The following is a 19,759-nucleotide window of genomic DNA, read 5'->3' as shown; positions in this document are numbered from 1 at the left end:
GGGGTGGTGGCTGTGGGACTGGAGGACGGCGGCGGGGAACAGCCTGGCGACGTTCCTGGAGAGCCCAGCGGAGGCCGGAGAGCCCGGGGCAGGCTGAGGGAATGCCCTGAGCCCCCGCCATCGAGGCACGGCCCTGGGCGAGGGCCAGCCCAGCGCTGCGTCTGAACTTAACAAAACTCCGATACATACCACATTATCTGTTTAAAAGGCACAGAACGACAAGGCATAGAGCTAGCAACAGTTTCTGTTAACCTGGGGGGGGGGGAAGGCAGAGAGACAGAAAGTTTATGAGGGGAAATATGTGTAAAAATTACATTTTTATAGCGTTCTGCAGTGATCATTGTCAATCTCAAAAAGGAGTTTGCAAGGCCTAGGCAAGTAGTCTGCTGTTCATTACCACAAACCATTAAACTGAGGTACGGGAGCTAAAATGAACACACAGCTGTCAAAAGTAGAATTCAGGTGGTGACTCAGGGAAGCCTTCCTACCTGCACTGTGCAAGCATTTAATTATTTTTAAAATAACAGATACAGGTATCAAAGAAGTGAAAAGTGCACAGGAATAGCAATATGTTTGCAAAGAAACAAACTACCTTTGTACTTATACCACCAAGGTACGCTGTGACCTTCAGAAAAAGTCCCAAAGCAGCATCTCGAGTGCTGCACATCAGCCAGGTACTTCATTGTCAACACAGTGACCAAAAAGTCCTTAACATTGTTCTCCTTTCAAATGGCTTAAAACACATCGTGAAGTAAATTTATATTTTCTTTCCTCAGCAGGGTGAAGCGATCTCAGTCCATCCGCTGATGTCACATCACCACACCTTACAGAGCCTCAGAGGATTTCAGCACATTCTGATGATCCTTTGTGCCTTCCACACACAGCCCAGAGGTTTGGCCATACCATGGTCCAAGGTCTAGCTTGATGCAGCATTGCTGTGTGACCCTGTGTGAGTTTTACTGAGGAAAATCAGAAAGTACATGAGTTAAAGGCATGAAATTAAGCTGAAGTCACAGAATTACTCTTTGTGGGATGACAGTAGTTAGCTGGTAAAAGATTCAAGTGAAAAGATACAGGAGGAAAAAGAAAAAAAAAAAGCAGAAAACTTGATGATAACTCAGTAATGCTGAGGATGAGCTCATACCAATAAATGTCAGAGACTAACTTTCCCCAGCATACAGGAAACTTCCTGGCCAGCTAAAACTCATCAGTTTTCTTATCAGGAGTGGTGAGCATATTGCTGTTCAGCCTAGTAATCTCTTAGTGCTAGCTATCCTATTTTGCATATTAGCTGATAAATAGTTACTTCAATTGTGTGTATCCTGCTTGCAGAATCTCTTTGTGCTGGTAAATGACACCTGAACAAAAGCAACCTATTGGTCGTGAGTGGCATGTTCTCCTGCTGAAGTACTTTCTCCCTATTATAAACAAAAATAAAGTTAAAAAGCGTGTTCATACACAGCCATCAGTTCTTGCTAATACTGCAGGAAGACCAGAACTGAAATTGCAACAGCCACACAACAGCTTGGCTACATTTAACTTATATACAGTGGATATTTTTTCCATTATTGCTAAACACTGGGTATAGACCAGTGGATTCAAAGCCACAAGAACTAATATAAACAAAGCAGTGACATAAAATATATAAAACTTTCTATCAAAAAACACATTGGCACAGATTGCCCAGAGAAGCTGTGGATGCTCCATCCCTGGAAGTGTTCAGGGCCAGGTTGGACAGGGCTTGGAACAACCTGGAATAGGGGAAGGTGTCCTTGCCCATGGCAGGAGACTTGATACTAGAGGATCTTTAAGATTCCTTCCAACCCAGAGCATTCTATAATTTGGGGGGAGGGGAAAGTAAGTGAAATTGCAAATATATTTTTTCCACTTACTATTTCTACAGATTTTGTTACAGAAGAGGCCCCTGTCCACAGGGAACAGTGAGCGTTACACTGAAATGTTTGTCTCCTTTCTTTTTGTGGCATTGCATTCCATCTACCTGAAGACCTGCTTCAGTCTTTCCTGAGGATCATTTATTTTTATTAGAATGGAAAAGAAATATAGAGTGTTAGATGCTGAAATTTCTATTTCAAGTCCCATTATAGTTTAGTGTTAAATAGCATAACAGCTTGATTTCTTCCTCCTCTCATTAAGTGTTGAACAGCTGAGATAAAAACTGGAATATATTAAACACTTCCACTTAACAGTTTAAATCACTGGTCAGCGCCTGCCAATAACAAGAAATAAAAAACCTACATGTAAGTAATAATAAAAGAGATAAAATTTAAAGAGCTGTTTCTAAACGAAGGGCCATGTTCTGTTCTTGTTGCCATCCACTAAAAAGCTGCTGGAGCAGTGTGGTGGCAGTTCTGCAGTGTGGTCAGAATTCATTTGCAGAAAAAAATATTTTTCTCTTACTCAGCAGTTCAAATAAGTTTTAAATGTATCAGACAAGTGTACAGAAAAATATTCAAGGTGATAACCAAGACTTTCATAGTTGAGTTGGTTCCATTTCTTCTTTACCTCAAGATGAGGGCCGTGCCAATCACATCTGTGTGTAGCAAGAACAACAACAACCAGTGTTTAGCTGAGTCAGCTGCATCTGACTTGCCTTCAAATATCAAGGGCTTGGATTCTTAATTATGGATGGGGAGATTAATTTGCACAGACCTCACATGTCCAGTGACCCTCAAATCCATTGTTATGGGCACATACACACATGGGAGTGCTAATTTTAAAGCTACAGTCATACTTGAATAGAAATTTCGAGAGTAGCTTCGACTTCAGCTGAAGAAATGTTAGAGGAAAGAAAAGGTTTAATTTCTGAATAAAATTCTGAGTAGAACCAAGGCCTAACCTGAATTTTTTAATTCTTTTTTGAATTATGTGGCTCTCCAAGTACACAAAGCACATGCACACAAAGCTTGGGAACACGAGCAATCGATTAAATCAGTGCAAAAATTAACTTTGGTGTGCTCTGTCAAATTCCATCAAAGTACTTTTACCACTGGCATGCCTCCCACATTTGCACAAGTATATACCAACACTGGAAATGTCTTGGAACCTTTCCTACCAAAGCAGGAAAGCTCTGCTTATGGAAAAGGACTAACTTAACTATTGAAGACAATACTTTCCCCAAAAATATTTCTGTCAACTTCTTCATAAAGGCTTGGTGATATAATCTTTGTTGCTTTCTATTTTTTCTACTCCCTTTTGCCAGCTGTAAAAACTTTGAACACTAGTACTACATTCCAAACAGATTGTATCAGTTGTTTCAGAGTGCATGGAACTAATAGACTTACATCTACCCTCTGGAAGAATATCTAATGAAATACCTAATATTTTACAGCATTCAAGCAATACCTTTCATATATATTTACATATATATGTATGTATGATTGTATGTGTGTATAAAGCAGTTATAATGTTACAAAGAAAACACAGTTTCTCATTGAGGAAATTAATTAAACAACTATAGACCTTAAATCTTACTTTATTCCTTAGAAATTCACTAGACCACCTGTACTTAGATTTTTTTAAAATAGCAGAGATCAGAAATAACTATAAGAAGACTCATTACCCTGTTCAGTGTCATAGGGAAAGTTTTACTGACTGGTCAAGGAGAAAAATTAATTGATAAGAATCTTGATTGACATAGGAGTATGAAGGACTGTGGGATTTTAGATGTAATTCCCTGCTGCCAGTGGCAGATTTTGTCTTATTTAGAGCTGCAGAGAGCTCTGTTTCCTGCATTAGCTACTCCTTCAGCCCCAGCAGCCAGCAGAAGTTAGTTTTGCAAGTTGTACTAACCAAGGGAAGGAATGGATGATGGAATCAGAGAATCTCTGAAATAAAGAGAATCCACAAATCTCTTTGTGTCTCAGCACAGGAGGATTTAAATGACAGACACAGGTCATGGCTCCAAACCTCATTCAGCCACACCCAACCCCAGAGATTTCTTCAGAGATTATTTTTTTCCCTAAGGTCTCACAATTACCAGCTCTCTTGAGATGATATAGTGGCTTTCTATTCTTAGCATATTTCTCCCCTCCCTCCCTCCCTCCCTCCCTCCCTCTTTCTCTCTCTCTCTCTCACACACACACACACATACACACGCACACTTCCTACTCAAAACAAGACCCAGTGAAACCCTCTGCCCACATAGTTATAATTCCCAAGAGAACTTGCATATGCTTTTGTTTTGGGCAGTGACAATGTGCATATGTTTTGATTTCAGGCCCCCCCCCATTGGTTCTCAGGCTCCAGTTTAATGAAGACAGACCAGCTCTTAAACTCACCAGTTTCAGCAAGATACAACCCAGCTTCTAGAGTTCCTCTGACCTTGCAAGTTGGAGTGAGATTTTTTAACATGTTGCCTGTTAAAGGATATTACTGAGTAAGTGTTTTGGTTTAGCAAATACACACATTTTCCTATTGGTGTTTGGTTTGAAAAGTGTACATTGCTTTGTCTCCTTTATAAGGAGCCTGAGACAAGAATCAAGAGTAGTAAATTAGATAACTGCTATGAAGAGGAACAGCAAAGTTAGCCCTGAGTTTAAGTCAGTAAGAGAAAGTCTAAGAACAGGAAAAATGGACAAGATAAGTTTTTGTAGTAAAGTCGCTCCTCATAATTAAAGTTAATTACAGCTGATACCCACAGAGATATAATAAAACTGATTCAATTAATTTTCTGTTTACTTGCACATAAACAGGTGGTGAAAAATGTTGCTGGATATTTTTCAAGAAGTTTCTCTAAGCCTTTCCTGTTCTTCCTAAATCCTATTACATGCCTGGAAAAAGGAATAGAAGTTTGGGGCAGTCCCAATCAGACAGCTGGGCAGTCAGACTTCTATCTTTAATAGAGACGTAATAATTTTTGCTTTAAAAGCTACATGAGTCACAAATCATCCCTGTCATGTGAATCCACATGCATCACAGTTGGAAGAAAAAAGGTGCTCTAAATGAAGTTTACCACAGATACCTGAATTATAACACTGTTTGGAACTGAAAGACAACAGGATTTTACCTTCTGGAGCAGAGATTTCATGGATTCAAATTCCAGCACTGTGGTGGTAACTGGTGAGGTTTTTATTTTGTTCTTTGAGCTGGAGATGGTGTGCACGCATGCTTGATCTTTGTCATAAACAGTTTCCTGGAGGGAAAAACAGTAGCAAATGGTCATACTAACATTTCTAAATGGAAAATAACTTGCTGTGCCTTCCTAAGAAAAATCAGATGCATGTCAGAGGAAACAGACTGCAGTCTGCCCTCTTTACTGCCATCCAGTTTGGTTTGTTGTTCATTCTCTCCATGTTTTAATCTTTGTTGACATTCTCTCTGATCCAAACCACATAGCTCAAGGCAGTGCAGGCTAGGATTAGATAAAGCTTACCCAAAAGGAGCTCTGAAGCAAGAAAACCAGGTTGCATCACAATGTCACATAGTCAGTGTCCAGAATTAGAGCAACACATGGCAAGTCTCAGGGGCTCAGTTTCATGGCAAGGTAAGGGAGTTTTAAACAGGAGATGCTGCCTCATCATTGCTAAACTAGACCATTAAATTTAAATATACCAAAGGAACATGCCTGAACAGGCAGCACAAGGGACCAAATTTGGAGTTTCTCTTGCTGGCTGCAGCTACTGAGGCTTCACAGTGGCAGAACCCCCAGCTAGAGAGTCCTGAGCTTTAAAAGGTTAAAGCTCTTAAGGAATGCTGCTCCTCGCTGTTCCTCTTGTTGCCACTGGCTCATCTAAAGGCAATCATTACACATATCTTGACATGTGAGTTGCTGGATAATTTTCCACTGCAGGTCATCTGAGGACATAGGAATGAGGTTGAAGCTACATCAAAGAGATTTGCATCTTGCTGTTTTCAATTAAACACTTTTTTTTTTAAATAGCTGCAAGATGGGCAGAACTAGTCTGGCTTGCTCCAGACATAACTGCAGCTGAGCTGGATGGAGTGCAGGAGAGGGCAGGAGGTATTAGCTAACCTCTTAAAAGGCTGACAGTCTGGTTCTCCCCTATGATATTTATGGCACATACCCTTGTTAGGAACACTTCTTAGCACCCTCTTAGATTTTTCCTCCCCTTACATCACCATTTATGTGCAGAAATCTACTTGTTCAAGAAGCTGGAGACTGGTGTGCCCCGTTAAAGACACAAGTGCATCTTTAAGCTACTGCAGAGATTATCACAGCATGTCTCTGTCACATTTTCACCTGCTCAGAATATAAACCTGCTGGCAGGGAGCCCAGTTTATTATATGGTGCTCAATAACATTCAGCCAGTTAGTTCTCCACATTGCTGCAGGTATTTCAGTAAAACTCCTACATTTAGTCATTTTTCATGGAATAATTTTGTCCTAAGCACAAGTTTCTTACAGCCACCACTGACACACATGTGTTTCATTAGGAGTTGATTAATAACTCTATTATAGTTCTGTAGTTCTGCACAGACAGGTACAGAAGCATGTACAACAACTACAGCTCCAAAATAGAGCAGGTGTCACCCTAATTTTGCTCCCAAAGCAGAGTGGGACCAGTGGGGTTTTATGTTCCCCTGATAATGTGAAATAAGCACCATTTCCCTTCTTCCCTCCCCATGGTAGAAACTCAAACCTGGAGAAAACCTTGTCAGAAATATTAGCACCATCAAGCTTTTCAAAATACTAAAGAGAAAAGATGGAGCAGTTATGAAATAAGCATTAACAAATTAAGAAATGCTTAAAGTCTAGCACTAATTAAGCTGTCACAAGCCTATATTTAGGCTTAATTGTCTCCAATGCAAGTAGCTTTCACTGTGCAAAATAGCAATCATATGCTGTCAAGTATTTATTTGTCCATTTAAGGATTTTTAAATATTTAAGAGTTATAGCATAAAAACCATTTCACAAATTCCTGTTCCTGCCACTCAATATGTAAGACTTGGCAGCGCTCTGGATTGAGAATATTAATTGAGATTAATAAAGATAGTGGGAGTTTTCCATCAAACTTTTTAATGACAAAAATGCCATCTGCTCAAAATGAGTTTTTATTTCCCTTGTATTGAAAAAAAATAAAAAGACTTTCACAAAAAAGATGCATAAAATTGAATGTAATACTTTGGATTAAAGTGTGCTTTTCCCTTTTTGCCTTTCTTTACCTTTGGGTAAAAAGTGAAGAAAGAGACAGAAAACTTTCAAGTTTTCATTACCTGGGATTAAAACAAAATTACAAATTAAATAAAATTTTACTTTTTCAAACATTTTCATTAAATATGCATATCTTCATCATTATGAGCTCTAACAATAAGAATGATACATTAACTCTGACCTGGGAGTATTTAACACCAGAACCTTTAGTAGTGGTATTTCTGGGGATGATGATCCTTGCCCAAAATCATCATTTACTTGATCTGTCCTATCAGTTCCAGTACATTTACCAGCTTTAGTTAAGGCTCTCTCACAAGAAAGCCTTGACATGAATGAAGATTGCAGGATTCGTTCTTTTATCAGTGAATACACAGAATGAAAATACTATTCCCTTAAGTGTTATAAAGGCTAAATCCTACCTGAAAACCTCAACCTCCATAACCAAAAATATGAAGATAAAGAACAAATACATGTGTGCAGGCAAGTCAGCCCCTAATCTGCAATTGCAGAGCAAGCAGAGATTAAAAACACCTTTCTTTCTTTTCATTTGCAGGTTTTGGTCCCTTCAGACAATACCTGGTTAATTCCAGCTGGGAGGCAGTGAAGGTAAGAATAATAAAAAAGGGAAAAAAAAAGGAGGGAGACATTTTATTTTGTAGAGATCCCAGCACAAACTGCTTTTAGGCTTTCCATTCCCTTCAAAAAAGTTATTTCTCATGACTCATTAAACAGAATTGTGCCTCATGGAGCAGACTCCCAACATGGAAGAAAGGGGATAATGAAAAAGTGAAACATTATTTTATTTGCATGATATTTTTTGTGCTATTTAAGCACTTCCAAAATATTATTCTTGATTCTTAAAAAAGGTATTTTTTACCCAGGGTGCCTTCTCTGCAACTAATGCATATTGCACGAGTTATCTCTGTCTGCAGCAAATAGATCATCTCACACCATGGATCATTTTATCATGTCTGTGTGAGGTGATTTCCTTCTCATACAAGTGCAGCTTATGAGTTCTGACTGCCTGCTTCAGGAACACAAAAATCTGTGCCAATTCTAAGTATGTTTTCACGTTTCAGCTTTGGCTTCCACTTTCAAATGACAGTGAAGTCTACAGTTAAATTGAAAACAAGGTAATTCAGATTTTTTTCCTCCTCTATACACCTTGACTAGCAGGAACAAGTCTAAGGTGGAGCCTTAAAAATTCCTGCTTATTTCCTTAATCTGTGTATTAGAGCAAATTTATCTGGGGGATAAAAAGACATGGTTTGGATATGTGGCCTTCAGCATCAGCTGATTCATTCTCCCTATCACAGATAAAAACTTTCCTTGAGTTCAGTTACTCTCATAAGGTACTTAGGAACAGAGTTATTTTGAGAGGGTCTTTCATACAAGTTTTTAGCAATCCCAAGGTAGAAAGTAAGTCACACAATGAAATCTGAAACTACTTGGGGAACAATCAAAATAGTAAAATTGAATTAGAGCTTTGGTCCAAGAAATAACAGATAATACTGGTAAAAATGGAAAGCAAGACGTGTAAAACAAACTGAGGAGACTGTGTTCTTTTATAAAGACTGAAATAAGTCCATACATTTTTAAATTCTTATGGACACTGAAAGGAAAAAGGCAGCTATAGGAAAGTATTAGTAGTGACAGAAAGGCAATGGCCCTATAGGACTATAACCACAGTACAAATTTCAGTGACAGCTACTGAAGATCTGATTTGAAAATGAAATGCATTCCAGCCAAGATGACTGAAAAACAAGGAGCTGGTGCATTTTTCCACAGACCAAAGCTATAGCAACTCCACCAACACATACACATTTTCTATTTCAGCTTTGTTGGGTGAGTGCATCTTGGTGTTTGGTAGAATAAATCTATTGCCCCCTGCAAATCATGAGGGATGTTATCCCTGTAGGCTACCAGGAAACAAAAATACTTCTGTGATACCTTTCCACACCCCAGTCATTACAGGAGGCCCATAAATTATCTAAACTCCAACCTGACATGGGCCCTAAACCACAAATATTTGTCAGTTGACAGTGTTCTTGCTCATTATTTCCTGATTCCTATTGGTTCTAATTTTGGGTGGAAGATCATCCTCTTCTGGCTGAAAATAAAGCACGTTCTTTATCTGTAAGCAAAACAGCCCAAAGCGAGAAGGCACCAATGGGATGAGTTTCCTGTACCAATGCCATGAGCTGGCTACAACAGGGACTTACATAACAGGGGCTACAACATTCCATAACCAAACAGCTGTCAGTCCTTGTGTATGGAGGAGAACAAATCCATTTCTCTCTGATGTGACACCCCCGGTGTGGAATTAATTTGTATTCAGACTGGGGATGCTGCTTTGGTTTCCTGTGCCCTGGCAAAGGTGGTAAATTCAGGCAATTCAGAGAAATTTGCTGCAAATCTGGAAGTACTTTGAATTTTGATAGGCTTCTCCACGCTAAATAGCAATCTCATGGTATTGTTCCATTGGCCTTATTCACAGGAGTAGCTCTATGGTCTTCAGGAAGCTTATGCACATATATTAAAGATAGCAAAATTTAGGATTTACATCTGGAAGTAATCCTGTCTTGGCTTGGGGTGCCTGCATGGATCACTGGAGTGACATAAAACCCTCCTGCTGAGTCCCTTTGCTGTGAACCAACAAGTGTGCACTCGGATTCCTCCTCAGGAACGTGCTGAGCAGCCAGACCAGAGCTACAAACGTGACTGCTCAGGCTTATGTTTAATGCCTTTGTAGCATTATCCAGAACTATCCTAATTATTAGCCCAGTATGAAGCGGGTGCTTATCAAAAGCTTGGATACCTTATGGAAAGCCTGGATACCATGGCAGCCTTGGTGATATTGAAATGCTGATGCATGCAATCTGCAAAGTTCACATCCCAGAAGGGTCCTCATACCAAAAGCATCTGAAATCCTGTAAAAATACATTTAACAGTTCCAGTGTCCTAATTCCAAAGCATAACCTCACCCTCCATGCTTTTGAAATGGATTCTTTGCCAAAGAGCCATGGCTTCCCTTCTGTGAGCAATACTGGCTCTTACACACAGCTGCTTCCTTTAAATCCCTGTTACAGCTCCTCCCTAAGATCCTGCCGATAGGATCACCCGTTTTCCTGAACCTCCCTTCTTGCTGTGGGGAGGACCAGAGATTGATCCAGTGAGCACACAGCCCATTCCAACAGTTGCATCCCTTCTTATGCCCTCATTGGCACTCAGAGAAATACTGTTGCTCTTAAAATTAACTGTTTACTACTACCACCTTTTTGGTGAATAAGCCAATTTCCCTTTTCTGAAGTGCTCAGGAATCAAATGATAAACGTTAATAAAGCTCTATTTCTGCTGGTTTAGAAAGAGTATTTGTCCTGCATTGCCAGTTTTATAATATGAAGATACAATTTTCCAAGAATGTTTTTGCATGGACCCAAGTTCTCATCACAGCACAAGACTCACGCAAGGCATTCATCAGCATGGCATTCATCATCCATGGAGTTCTCATTCCTCAGCAAGTACCCCCTGAGCGTTCAGGGAAAGGGAGAGTCAAATGGTTCTGAAAGTAGAGGCAAACCTGTCAATTCAGGGTCATAGAGAAAAGCTTCCAAGCTCTGTCACATGGCCCAACATGGTTGTCTAGCACTAGAAGGACAACTTCTCTTTAGAAACCTGCCTCACTAAGTTTTTCATGGTTCTCATAACTCCATTCACCTGAAATCCCCTCCTAAAATATGCACGAGAGCTCCACCAGCAGCACTTTTAACTCTGGAAGTGCAGGACATTGTTGCTAAAGGAAAACAAAACCAGGTATTTGCTCTGCTTTTGCTGACAGGTCACACTGAGTTACCACCACGTGTTAGTTCTGCAGCACCACGTGGGACCCTCAGGATCCCAGATCCCCCGAATTATTGATTCCATATTCCAGACTGATGGTCCCACCTAATAACCCTTGATCCGATCCTGTTTCTGTGTCTCCTCCGAAAGTCCTGTCTGCAACTTGGCAGCAAAATAACCTATCAAAGCAGTCCACCCACCAAGGTCAAACTCCCCAGTTAATAGGGCACAAATGTAAGTTGAGTGACAACATTCACAGTAATTAAACTGTTAGTGCAAAGAACAGGTCACATTTCCAACTGCTTCTGGGAACTATGTCTGCCATCGGGAGATGAGGATCAGATCTCCCAGTGCAGTTTTTCATCCTGCCACTGACCATGCGGTCTTTGGAAATTTGTCATTTAATCTCTCTGTCTCTCTCCCTCTCTGCTTCAGTTTCATCATCTGTGAAGCTAAGAAGACATTGCTATCTAGTGCCTTCATTTCTGTTCTGGAATTTTCTTCCATCCCTAAAGCTTTAAAAAGGTATCTGCACAATTAGGAAAAAAACAAAACAAAACCAAAAAAACCACCCAAAACCCCAAAGCAGATACCTAAACAAAAACCCACTAACCAACCAACCAAAACACCTTTGTTTGCAATGCATTTGAAGTGTGACGGGATTGATTGAAAACTTCTGGTTCCATTTCTGCACCAACACAAGCGATTCACAAAATCAACACACGTGACCCCCTTCCCGGCAGCCCAAATCAGTGAGAACTCAGCCAAACTCACAGAAATTTTCTGGACTTTTTTGAAAGTTCAAGATGCTTCCAACACTCCGTGGGGCACAGCCACCACCACCTCTGAGCACAGAGCTTACAAATCCCTCCTCTTTGAGGAGGGCTGTGTGACAACACGGGCCGAACACTGGGGCTGTGACCACAACTCACCAACAGCTCCAGGTCAGCAGCTGGTAATGCTGGACTTCATTTCCCTCCTAGAAGAACTTCCCAATAAAGAATCTTCATGTTTTCTTTTGAACCATTTTTCCCACAGAACAGTCCTCCAAAACTTTTCTCCTCCTTTGAAGTTTCCTTTGCTGTTTCAACTACACCGGACAGGCACTTGTTTACTGAATTCACTCACCTCTGTGAGGTGCAGTTCTCCTCCTCTAACCAACCTCAGTCTCTCACCTTATGTGCAAAAATGGTTCTGGTTACGGCTGAGACAAGGAACAACCTTCGTTTATTTTATTCCATGTTTGCACAACATCTGGTCTAAGGGGGTATAAGCCCATGGTTGGGTTTCTTACACAACACAGTAATGCATGTTATTGACAACGTGCTGAAATTGCTTAGGACATAGCAAACCATCTCCTTTGACACAAATTCTCAGCCCTTTGCTATTGGGCAGCTTCAGGGTTTTTTTCAGTCCTGCACAAAAGTATTTCTGCGTGTTTCAGCCATGACAAATGTTGACAAAAGAAAATTTGTCAACAGAGAGCACGAGAGGAGAACAACCTTACAGCTCACTTCGGGTCTCCACGTTCTGAACCAAAGTTAGGGGCACTTGAGTTCTCTAGGCCTTACAGTTAAAAAGAAAGAATCTCATTAAATGTAAAAATTAAAGATGCTTTAGAAAAGGAAATGCTAATTGTGAACCAGCTGGGGTTTTCTTTTTCAGAGGCTCAGGCACAGTACAGCATTCTTCAGCGAGATGATGCAATGGTCTCTCAAAGACTGTCAGTGCCCAGAGGAAAAAAGGCTGGCACTGTTCTCCAAATGTGTTTACTTCCCTGCAGGCATTGTTTCCTTGCTTGTGTCAAATAGTTTATTGAGCACAGCTAATCAATGCTTCCGCTGACAAGAAAATTGGAACACTTTATATAGGAAGTGAGTGTTGAAGGGCAAATTTCCCAGAATTGTGGGCCTCATCCACAGAGGTATCCTGAGTGAGAAATGAAAACTTGAGAGGACAATGACATTTAATACAGCTACAGGTTTCTTGGGCTAATCAGGCACCTCTGCTGCTGTGCCCCCCTCAGACACTTCATCTGTACCATCCATTGGTAGTGGTCTACTCAAATGGAACAGGCATTTTCAGCCACCATTTTACTTTTCTGGGACAAAGCTTTCCACTTCAGATGCATTCCTTCTGCATCCTGCCATTGCAGCCACCTACCTTCTACTTAGAGGTTCATGCCTTGTTTGTTAGTCCTGTTCCACTGACAAAATCATTTCATGTCCATATGACATTTCTTCTCCCGACCATCTTCTAACCACCTGGCCAACCTGCTGCTTTGAAGTGTACCTTTATTTCATTCACCTCAATTCTGGGCATAATTTTTGTTTCCCTTGGGAAAAGGTCTCATGTGGAAATTCAACTGTACATAAATGACACAGAAATAGCATCCCAGTGACACTTCCTTTTACTAGAGAAACATATTCTGGATCAAAACATAAATTAAACTCATTCTAAATGTGACCTTCCTCATGTTGACAGTCACCTCCAGCACAGCTTACCTGAACCTGGTCAAGCCAACAGATCACTGGAGTGAAAAAGTCACGTGAACTCTCCCTGGTTTTGTCTCTTGACAGTGCAGATCTTTCAGAGGAGCAGCTCTTACCTGTAGCAAAGCCCATTTAGATGCTTTCAAGTGTGGACTTTGAGAGACACTATCTCATGGTTCCTCAGGGACCACTCCCACCCACTGGAGACTAGGCATCCCTTTGGAAAACACAATAGCTCCACATGGACGTGACATTAGGGAACTGTACAGCACATTTTAGTCTCTTCCAGCTGAAAAAGAGGGAATTACTACGAAACCGACCTCGTTGCAGACCAGTGTTGAGGAACCATGGGCTTAGGCATTGCTCCTTCAGGTGTTTTCTCAGCTGAATCAGCCCAGTTTCTTTATCAGTCAGAAATCCAATGCTTTTTCAAGTCCATGGTGGCTTTTTTTGTAAGCACAGGAGCTGTCCAAGAGAGGCCTTGGTGAAAACATCGATCTCCAGGTCATGCAGCTGCCAGTGGTTTACCAAAAAGCAAAGGAGCAAGTCATTAAGATATGGACAACTCTTCAGCCACTGGTGAGTAATGAGAAAGTTACACATTTTCCTCCCTTCATTTATGAATATGATGAGAAGATCTTGAAAAAAATCTCCAAGAGAGTATTGCAAAACATCAAACAAATCTGGAAAGTGACTACTGAAACTGCGATCAAGGTTTCAACCCCAAGTTTGGAGCACACACTAATTAGCATTCTCTTTTGACCCCATGCCATTTAAAAAGCGTAAGTGATGCTGAACAAAGGAAAGGAAAAAAAAATCTACCATAAACTGCAAAAAAGGTACAGCAGCTCTGCAGTGCTGAGCTGAATAGACACAACAAAAACTGCAGCATAATTTGGTTCTCATTTATAATCTCTTATCAAAGTCTTCTTTAGACATGAGCAAGACTCCCCACCTTGAAGCTAAAGATTCACAAAAAGCTTGGCACTTTGGCATTACATGTTTGTAAAAAACAGGTCTCATTTTTAATTTCCTGTTGCTCATTCTGGTGGGAAAAAACCCCCCAGCTTACTGTTCACGTTGGGCTGGCTTCATCCACCACAGTCATCATCCTGGAGCAGTGTGGGAAGAACAAAGGCTACCAAGACAGGGATGCTTGTGGTTTTCACCCAGAAGGTGCCTGCTGCGTGCTAGATGGCCCAGAAAAGATTGAATCTACAATTAATATGAAGACTCTCTGGAAAAACGTTTCAGTGGAAGGGATTGATATCATCTTCTCCAGAGATGCGGGGAGGTAAACACCGCGTCTCGGGGGCTCGGGGGAACAGCAGGAGCAACTCAGTCAGCTCCACCTTGGAGAGTCTTTGCCTTGACTTCCCCTCCAAACAAAATCAAAGCAAAGTCTTCAGAGAGGCACAAGTACGAAAACTGCCATGAATTTAAATTTTATGTAAAGCAGCTTTCATGAAATGCTACAGCCAGTAGATATTTTTCCATGGATTTGTAAATTCCAAAAGAAACAAGTTCCAACATAGCACACCCTGTGATGAACAACCCCGGTAAACCTCAGCTATTAAGAGAGACTGAAAGCAATACCGACTGGTAGCAGATTTTAATCTATTTCTTCTCAGCTGGGAGGGACAGAAAATGTAAATACATACACTGGAGAACAACAATTACAGGTACCTTAAGAACCAGGTCTGTGATCTTATTATGTGTTCCAGTAGCACTGGAGCAATTTTCTACGGTGGTAGTCTTCATAGAAAAGAAAAAAAAGTAGGTTTATTTTTAAATAAAAATCAGCTAATCTTGGCCCTTAAATTCAGGATTTGCACCTGCAGGTTAAAAGGTGGGGTGATAAAGACAAAACCCTTCCAGACTGAGAGATTCTGTGCCTTACACATAAAACTGTGTTACGTGATTGTAGTTTCCAGCAGGGTGTGTTACCTTTCCCACCCCACAAGAATGCCTGTCTTGTGATTTTTTTATTTAAAGTTCTTTGTGGGTGGGTGTCTGAGAAACCAAACCATCAGATAAGGAACATTTGTTTCTCAAACTTGGTTTATTTCAGCATTTCCTTTATTCACTAAGCAAATATGTTCTTAATAATTTCATAAACCAGAGCTGGTTTGGCTACTTAGAATATTTAAATTTAATCAAAGTTTACTGAGCCTTATTTCAGGTTTCTGGTTTTGTTTTGTTTTTAATATTGCAGGTACATCTGTGATTACACCTACTACACTTCTCTGTATTATGGCAATGGAAGAGCAGCTTTCATCCATGTGCCTCCATTATCCAAGTCAGTAACAGCAGACTTTCTAGGAAAAGCATTACAGACCATTATCTTAGCAATGTTAGAACAGTGTGGGGTGGATCATATAGGAAAAAAAAAAGAGATGATTTCTTAGAAAGCAATTCCCTACTTCTTAAATGAAGCAAATCTAAAGATTATTTAAAACCTTCACACAGAAGGATTTTATAGCCCATGTTATTTTCAGTGAAATTTCCCTGCAAAACCCAAACAACTGTTTACATCTCTGAGAAAAAAGCTCGAGGGGAAAAACCAAGTAACCGGCAGTTTGTCTTGCTAAAAATAAGGTTGTTTCAGATTTCAGAAAGTGTGAAACTGGATTTCAAACATTTTAGATGCCTAATCCTAGTTCTGTTGGTTATAAAGACATTAATAAAGACTTGCTGAACCGAGGTGGGCTCTCAGAGCTGTAAGGACTCAGCACTGGATGGATGGAACAGAGATCCCCCAAGCCCATCCCAGTCCAGCTGAAGTGCCCACACAGAACATGTGGTATGGGAGAAACAGGGGTCCTGGTATGTGAAGTTCTACAATTCCCCCTCCCTGACCTTCTGTAAATGCTGCTTTCCCCATCAGCAACGGGCTCTGTGCCCAGGGGGACTTCCAAGTACAGAGAAAACTGGAGTCCAGCAGGACCTGGAATGCTCTTGGTAATTTCAGTTTCAGCCTGAAACCACCACTAACCCCAAATTCTCAGTGCCTGTCCCAAAGAAAAACACCACAGTCCTTCCACACAGCACAGCCCTAAAAAAAAGTTTTCAGCAGGACAGGTCATGGCTATTCAGGGACTGACACATCAAAATCCAAGAGCCAACCTGTCCCAGGAAAGGCAATCCTGAAGCACTGTGCTGTGGGAAGGGCACATGTTACTGACACGTTACTGACAAAACAGGCACCAAATGAGATCCCACAGGGTAAAACTTGGGATCAGACCCCTCCACATCCCAAACAGCTCCACACAGAACTGCTGTGCCGTGGAAGCTGGGTACCACAGGGTGTTACAGCACTGCCCCTCAGCACACAGGGAATGCCCCCACACACACCCTCTTCCACAATCCTGCTACTGCCAGGACACAGGGGTGAGATGCAGTTAGCTGGGATTTTTCTAAGTCAGTCACTAGAACAGGACAGCAGCAGCTTCATCTGGACACCTGGGATTTCTCCAGGGAAACAAAAGCCTGCTCCTCAAGCATCACGTCAGTACAACGGACAAGAGACAAATGTAACAGCACAGGCAGCTGACGAGGCTTTGGGCCACCATCGTGCCTTGTTTTAGTCAACACGCTGATGAGGAGAGCCTGAGGAACTGGACCTGCCAAGATAATCCCAGTTTTCTCCCCACTGTCTTTCCCAATGCCACTGCAAAAAGCTGATAACCAGGTGGCTGCCTGAATGCCTCACCTGTGGATTGCTGTGTGGGTAAAAATAAGTGGATTCTCCTCAAATAACAAACAGTGCTCACCTTATTCAGAGGAATCACCCTGCAAAACACTGCTCAAATCTCACCAAGGCGGCTCCACACACCCTCAGTGCCACTGCACGACGATACTTCTGATTCCAACCCAGCAATGGCAGTACTGACCCCTACTAAAATATATTCAGAGTAGCTCAATTAAATGCAGCCAATAAGAAAACCAGAGAAACCTTACTCTTAGTTTTCTAACCTGTACTTGCTTTCTGGAAGGAGCAACAAATTCAGAAACAGGCAAATGCATACAGAATTCTTTTATTTAACTTAAATCATGTAGTACTGAAACTACTAGAAAAAAGCAGAGTAAGAGAAACTAAAGGAGCCTTAGCTTCAGCCATTCAAAATAGACAAAGTTTCTTCTTTTCATAATGTAAAGAATCCCGAGTATATCGCAATAACAGGAATAAATTCTTACAACAGAATATACAAAAACATTTTGAATTTTTTTTATCTACTGATTCATTTTAATATAAACACAGGAATTTCTTTAGGAATAATTTATACACAGCAAGTCTTTTTATGTAATAAATTGGCCATGTTATTGTTTAATTTTCTCTTAAAAAAATTTAAACAAGAAAAATTGGAAAATGTATTTGCAACTGCATCCATTCCTTAGCACTTTCTAGCTTTGTTTTTGTCCCAGAGGTAGACAAACTCTGGCCAATCCTTTCATCTCAAACCTCACTGGTTCGGAAAACAGAACAAGTGGAAGGTGTCCCTGTCCACGGCAGAGGGGTTGGATCTTCAATATCCTTAAATAAAAATAAATAGGGACCCTGCCTTGCTCATTTCAACCAAAGCTTCCAGTGGTCCTCAACAGCTTTAGAGGCTGCACACAAACAAAGTGATAAGAGATTTGCAAAGAGTTCTTCAACAGCAGTTATGAAAACCATCTTCCCTCTTTCTCTCACGCAGTCACTTCCTTCAAATCACATGGAGCAGAGCTGCTGAACAGCACAGGTGAGCCTGGGGAGCAGCAAACCTGTTCTGTTTCCCCAACCAGTGAGGTTCTTGTAATCCAAAAGGTAACTGCCCTAGACAGTAAAGTGAAATGACCAGGTAAGATGATCCCACCCCAACCAGAGGGCTCTGGAAGACCAGGATACTGAAGATACAGAACATTTTCCCAACTCCTTTACTCACTCGCTGTATGGTGGGACACAAAGCTTGGGCGGGAAGGGGGAGAGGGACAAGCCATGAGTTGGACAAGTCAGCGATCCTTTTTGGCATATTGTAAAGCTAACTAGTAAACTGGTACCATGGAAAAACTGATCACAGACAGACACACCCACACACAGACACAGAAAAGTGCCCTTAAATTATATTTTAGGCATTTATAAACTACAAACATTTTATAAAATTATTCTATGTACTTACAAAATGCAATGAAACATTTAATTAGTTCTTGTAAACCAGATCTTCGTCAACTGACTACCCGTAATCTACTGGACTTAAAGCCCTATTGAAAATGCTAATTAATGGTTACTAATCAACAGAACGCATACCAAAAAAAATATATGAGCACACACGCAAACGCACGCACACAAACTAGGGAAGTTCTAAGGTACTTGCAGAACAGACCAGCTGTAGGTGAGACAGATCCATACAGACCGATGACAACCACTGCCATGCTCCCGGGAACGAATTCCCCGCTCCAGCTGCCACGTCCGGAGGTTTGCGTACAAGTACCAACGATCAGAACGGGGACACCTGAGCTCTGGTGCTGTCCCACAGATTAAGCTCAGGAAAACTACCTCAAGCTTCTGCCAAGCCCTGTGTCTCCAGATCCCCATTGCCATGTCCTGTTTTCAGGTGTCTCCCCACAAACACATCTCCGTGCTGACTGACCCGGCTGCTCGAGGTCAGGGGCTGTTCAGCACCTCTGAGCAGCCACTTTCTGAACCGAGGTGTCCTTCCTACCTACTTGAGTTCTGTATCTTCAGCACCCCTGGCCACTTGGGTTGTTTCTACACATCGTTCTCCAATCCTTGTCTGCACATCTACTCATGGGTTAAGTTGCAATATCTGGCTTTATCACTGGTTAGTAAGGAGTGGATCCCTTGCACTTTCCTCCACTGTTGTTCGGCCCAGTGATTGAATACACGGTTGACAAACAAAATAAAGAAAACAGGAAACAAGTGTTACTTGTACTAATGGAATGAAAAGGGTTTAAATATATATATCTATATTATAGATATACATATGTAGGTATATATATGTATATAGATATATATGTATGGAGTTACACCAACAATAGGAGTGTTGTTCACTTAGTCTCGGATCGTACCGAGCACCCCTCAGCAGATCCCAGAGGACCTGACAGCAGCTCCCTCTGGTCACCAGTCATCCTGGGCAAACCGGGCCTTCTTTTTGTTTTAAGAGACCAAGAGGAGCATCAGTGTGACCGTGCCTAGAACCACAGAGCACTTGGAGCCAGCTGGGAGGGGCAGAGGCATCGCACTGACGGAGCCGCAGTGCCCGCAGGCTGGCCTGGCCCCACGCGCTCGGATGCTG

General features: G+C 41.3%; 2 protein-coding genes across 6 annotated transcripts in view; one reads left to right on the top strand and one right to left on the bottom strand.

Moving 5' to 3' along the window:
• The window catches only part of FAM169B (family with sequence similarity 169 member B), a 47,392-nt gene extending 37,268 nt beyond the window's left edge, over window positions 1–10,124 (bottom strand). Inside the window, exons 1-4 of one of the 5 annotated variants that reach the window (XM_032700643.1) lie at window positions 9,950–10,124; window positions 5,027–5,152; window positions 4,299–4,376; window positions 593–959 (exon numbers count right to left, since the gene is read on the bottom strand). In XM_032700643.1, the coding sequence (XP_032556534.1) occupies window positions 593–683 (91 nt within the window). In that variant the 5' untranslated portion in view covers window positions 684–959; window positions 4,299–4,376; window positions 5,027–5,152; window positions 9,950–10,124. Of the gene's footprint in view, window positions 1–592; window positions 960–4,298; window positions 4,377–5,026; window positions 5,153–5,392; window positions 5,581–9,949 lie in introns of those variants that run through there. The other 4 variants (XM_032700647.1, XM_032700644.1, XM_032700648.1 and 1 more) reach the window with 4 other exon arrangements.
• On the top strand, window positions 19–18,019 carry PGPEP1L (pyroglutamyl-peptidase I like). The gene is made up of 8 exons (XM_032700650.1): window positions 19–416; window positions 780–949; window positions 4,238–4,396; window positions 4,889–5,079; window positions 7,685–7,737; window positions 13,926–14,042; window positions 14,531–14,757; window positions 15,679–18,019. Exons 4-8 carry the CDS (start codon window positions 5,046–5,048, stop codon window positions 15,869–15,871), a joined length of 624 nt encoding a protein of 207 aa, XP_032556541.1. The 5' UTR covers window positions 19–416; window positions 780–949; window positions 4,238–4,396; window positions 4,889–5,045; the 3' UTR covers window positions 15,872–18,019.
• Window positions 18,020–19,759: the final 1,740 nt, after the last annotated feature.

Source organism: Chiroxiphia lanceolata, chromosome 12 (genome assembly GCF_009829145.1).
Source record: "Chiroxiphia lanceolata isolate bChiLan1 chromosome 12, bChiLan1.pri, whole genome shotgun sequence".
NCBI classification, from domain to species: domain Eukaryota; kingdom Metazoa; phylum Chordata; class Aves; order Passeriformes; family Pipridae; genus Chiroxiphia; species Chiroxiphia lanceolata.
The sequence above is the reverse complement of the archived record's forward strand: the minus strand, read 5'-3'. Positions and strand labels throughout refer to the sequence as shown.

Excerpts from the sequence above, each read along its gene's own strand:
- PGPEP1L (XM_032700650.1), top strand. The coding sequence starts at position 5,046 with ATGGATTCAAATTCCAGCACTGTGGTGGTAACTG. Across the intron at positions 7,738-13,925 it reads CCAGCTGGGAGGCAGTGAAG|GAGCTGTCCAAGAGAGGCCT; the intron begins GTAAGAATAATA and ends TTGTAAGCACAG. Across the intron at positions 14,043-14,530 it reads GGACAACTCTTCAGCCACTG|CTTACTGTTCACGTTGGGCT; the intron begins GTGAGTAATGAG and ends AAAACCCCCCAG.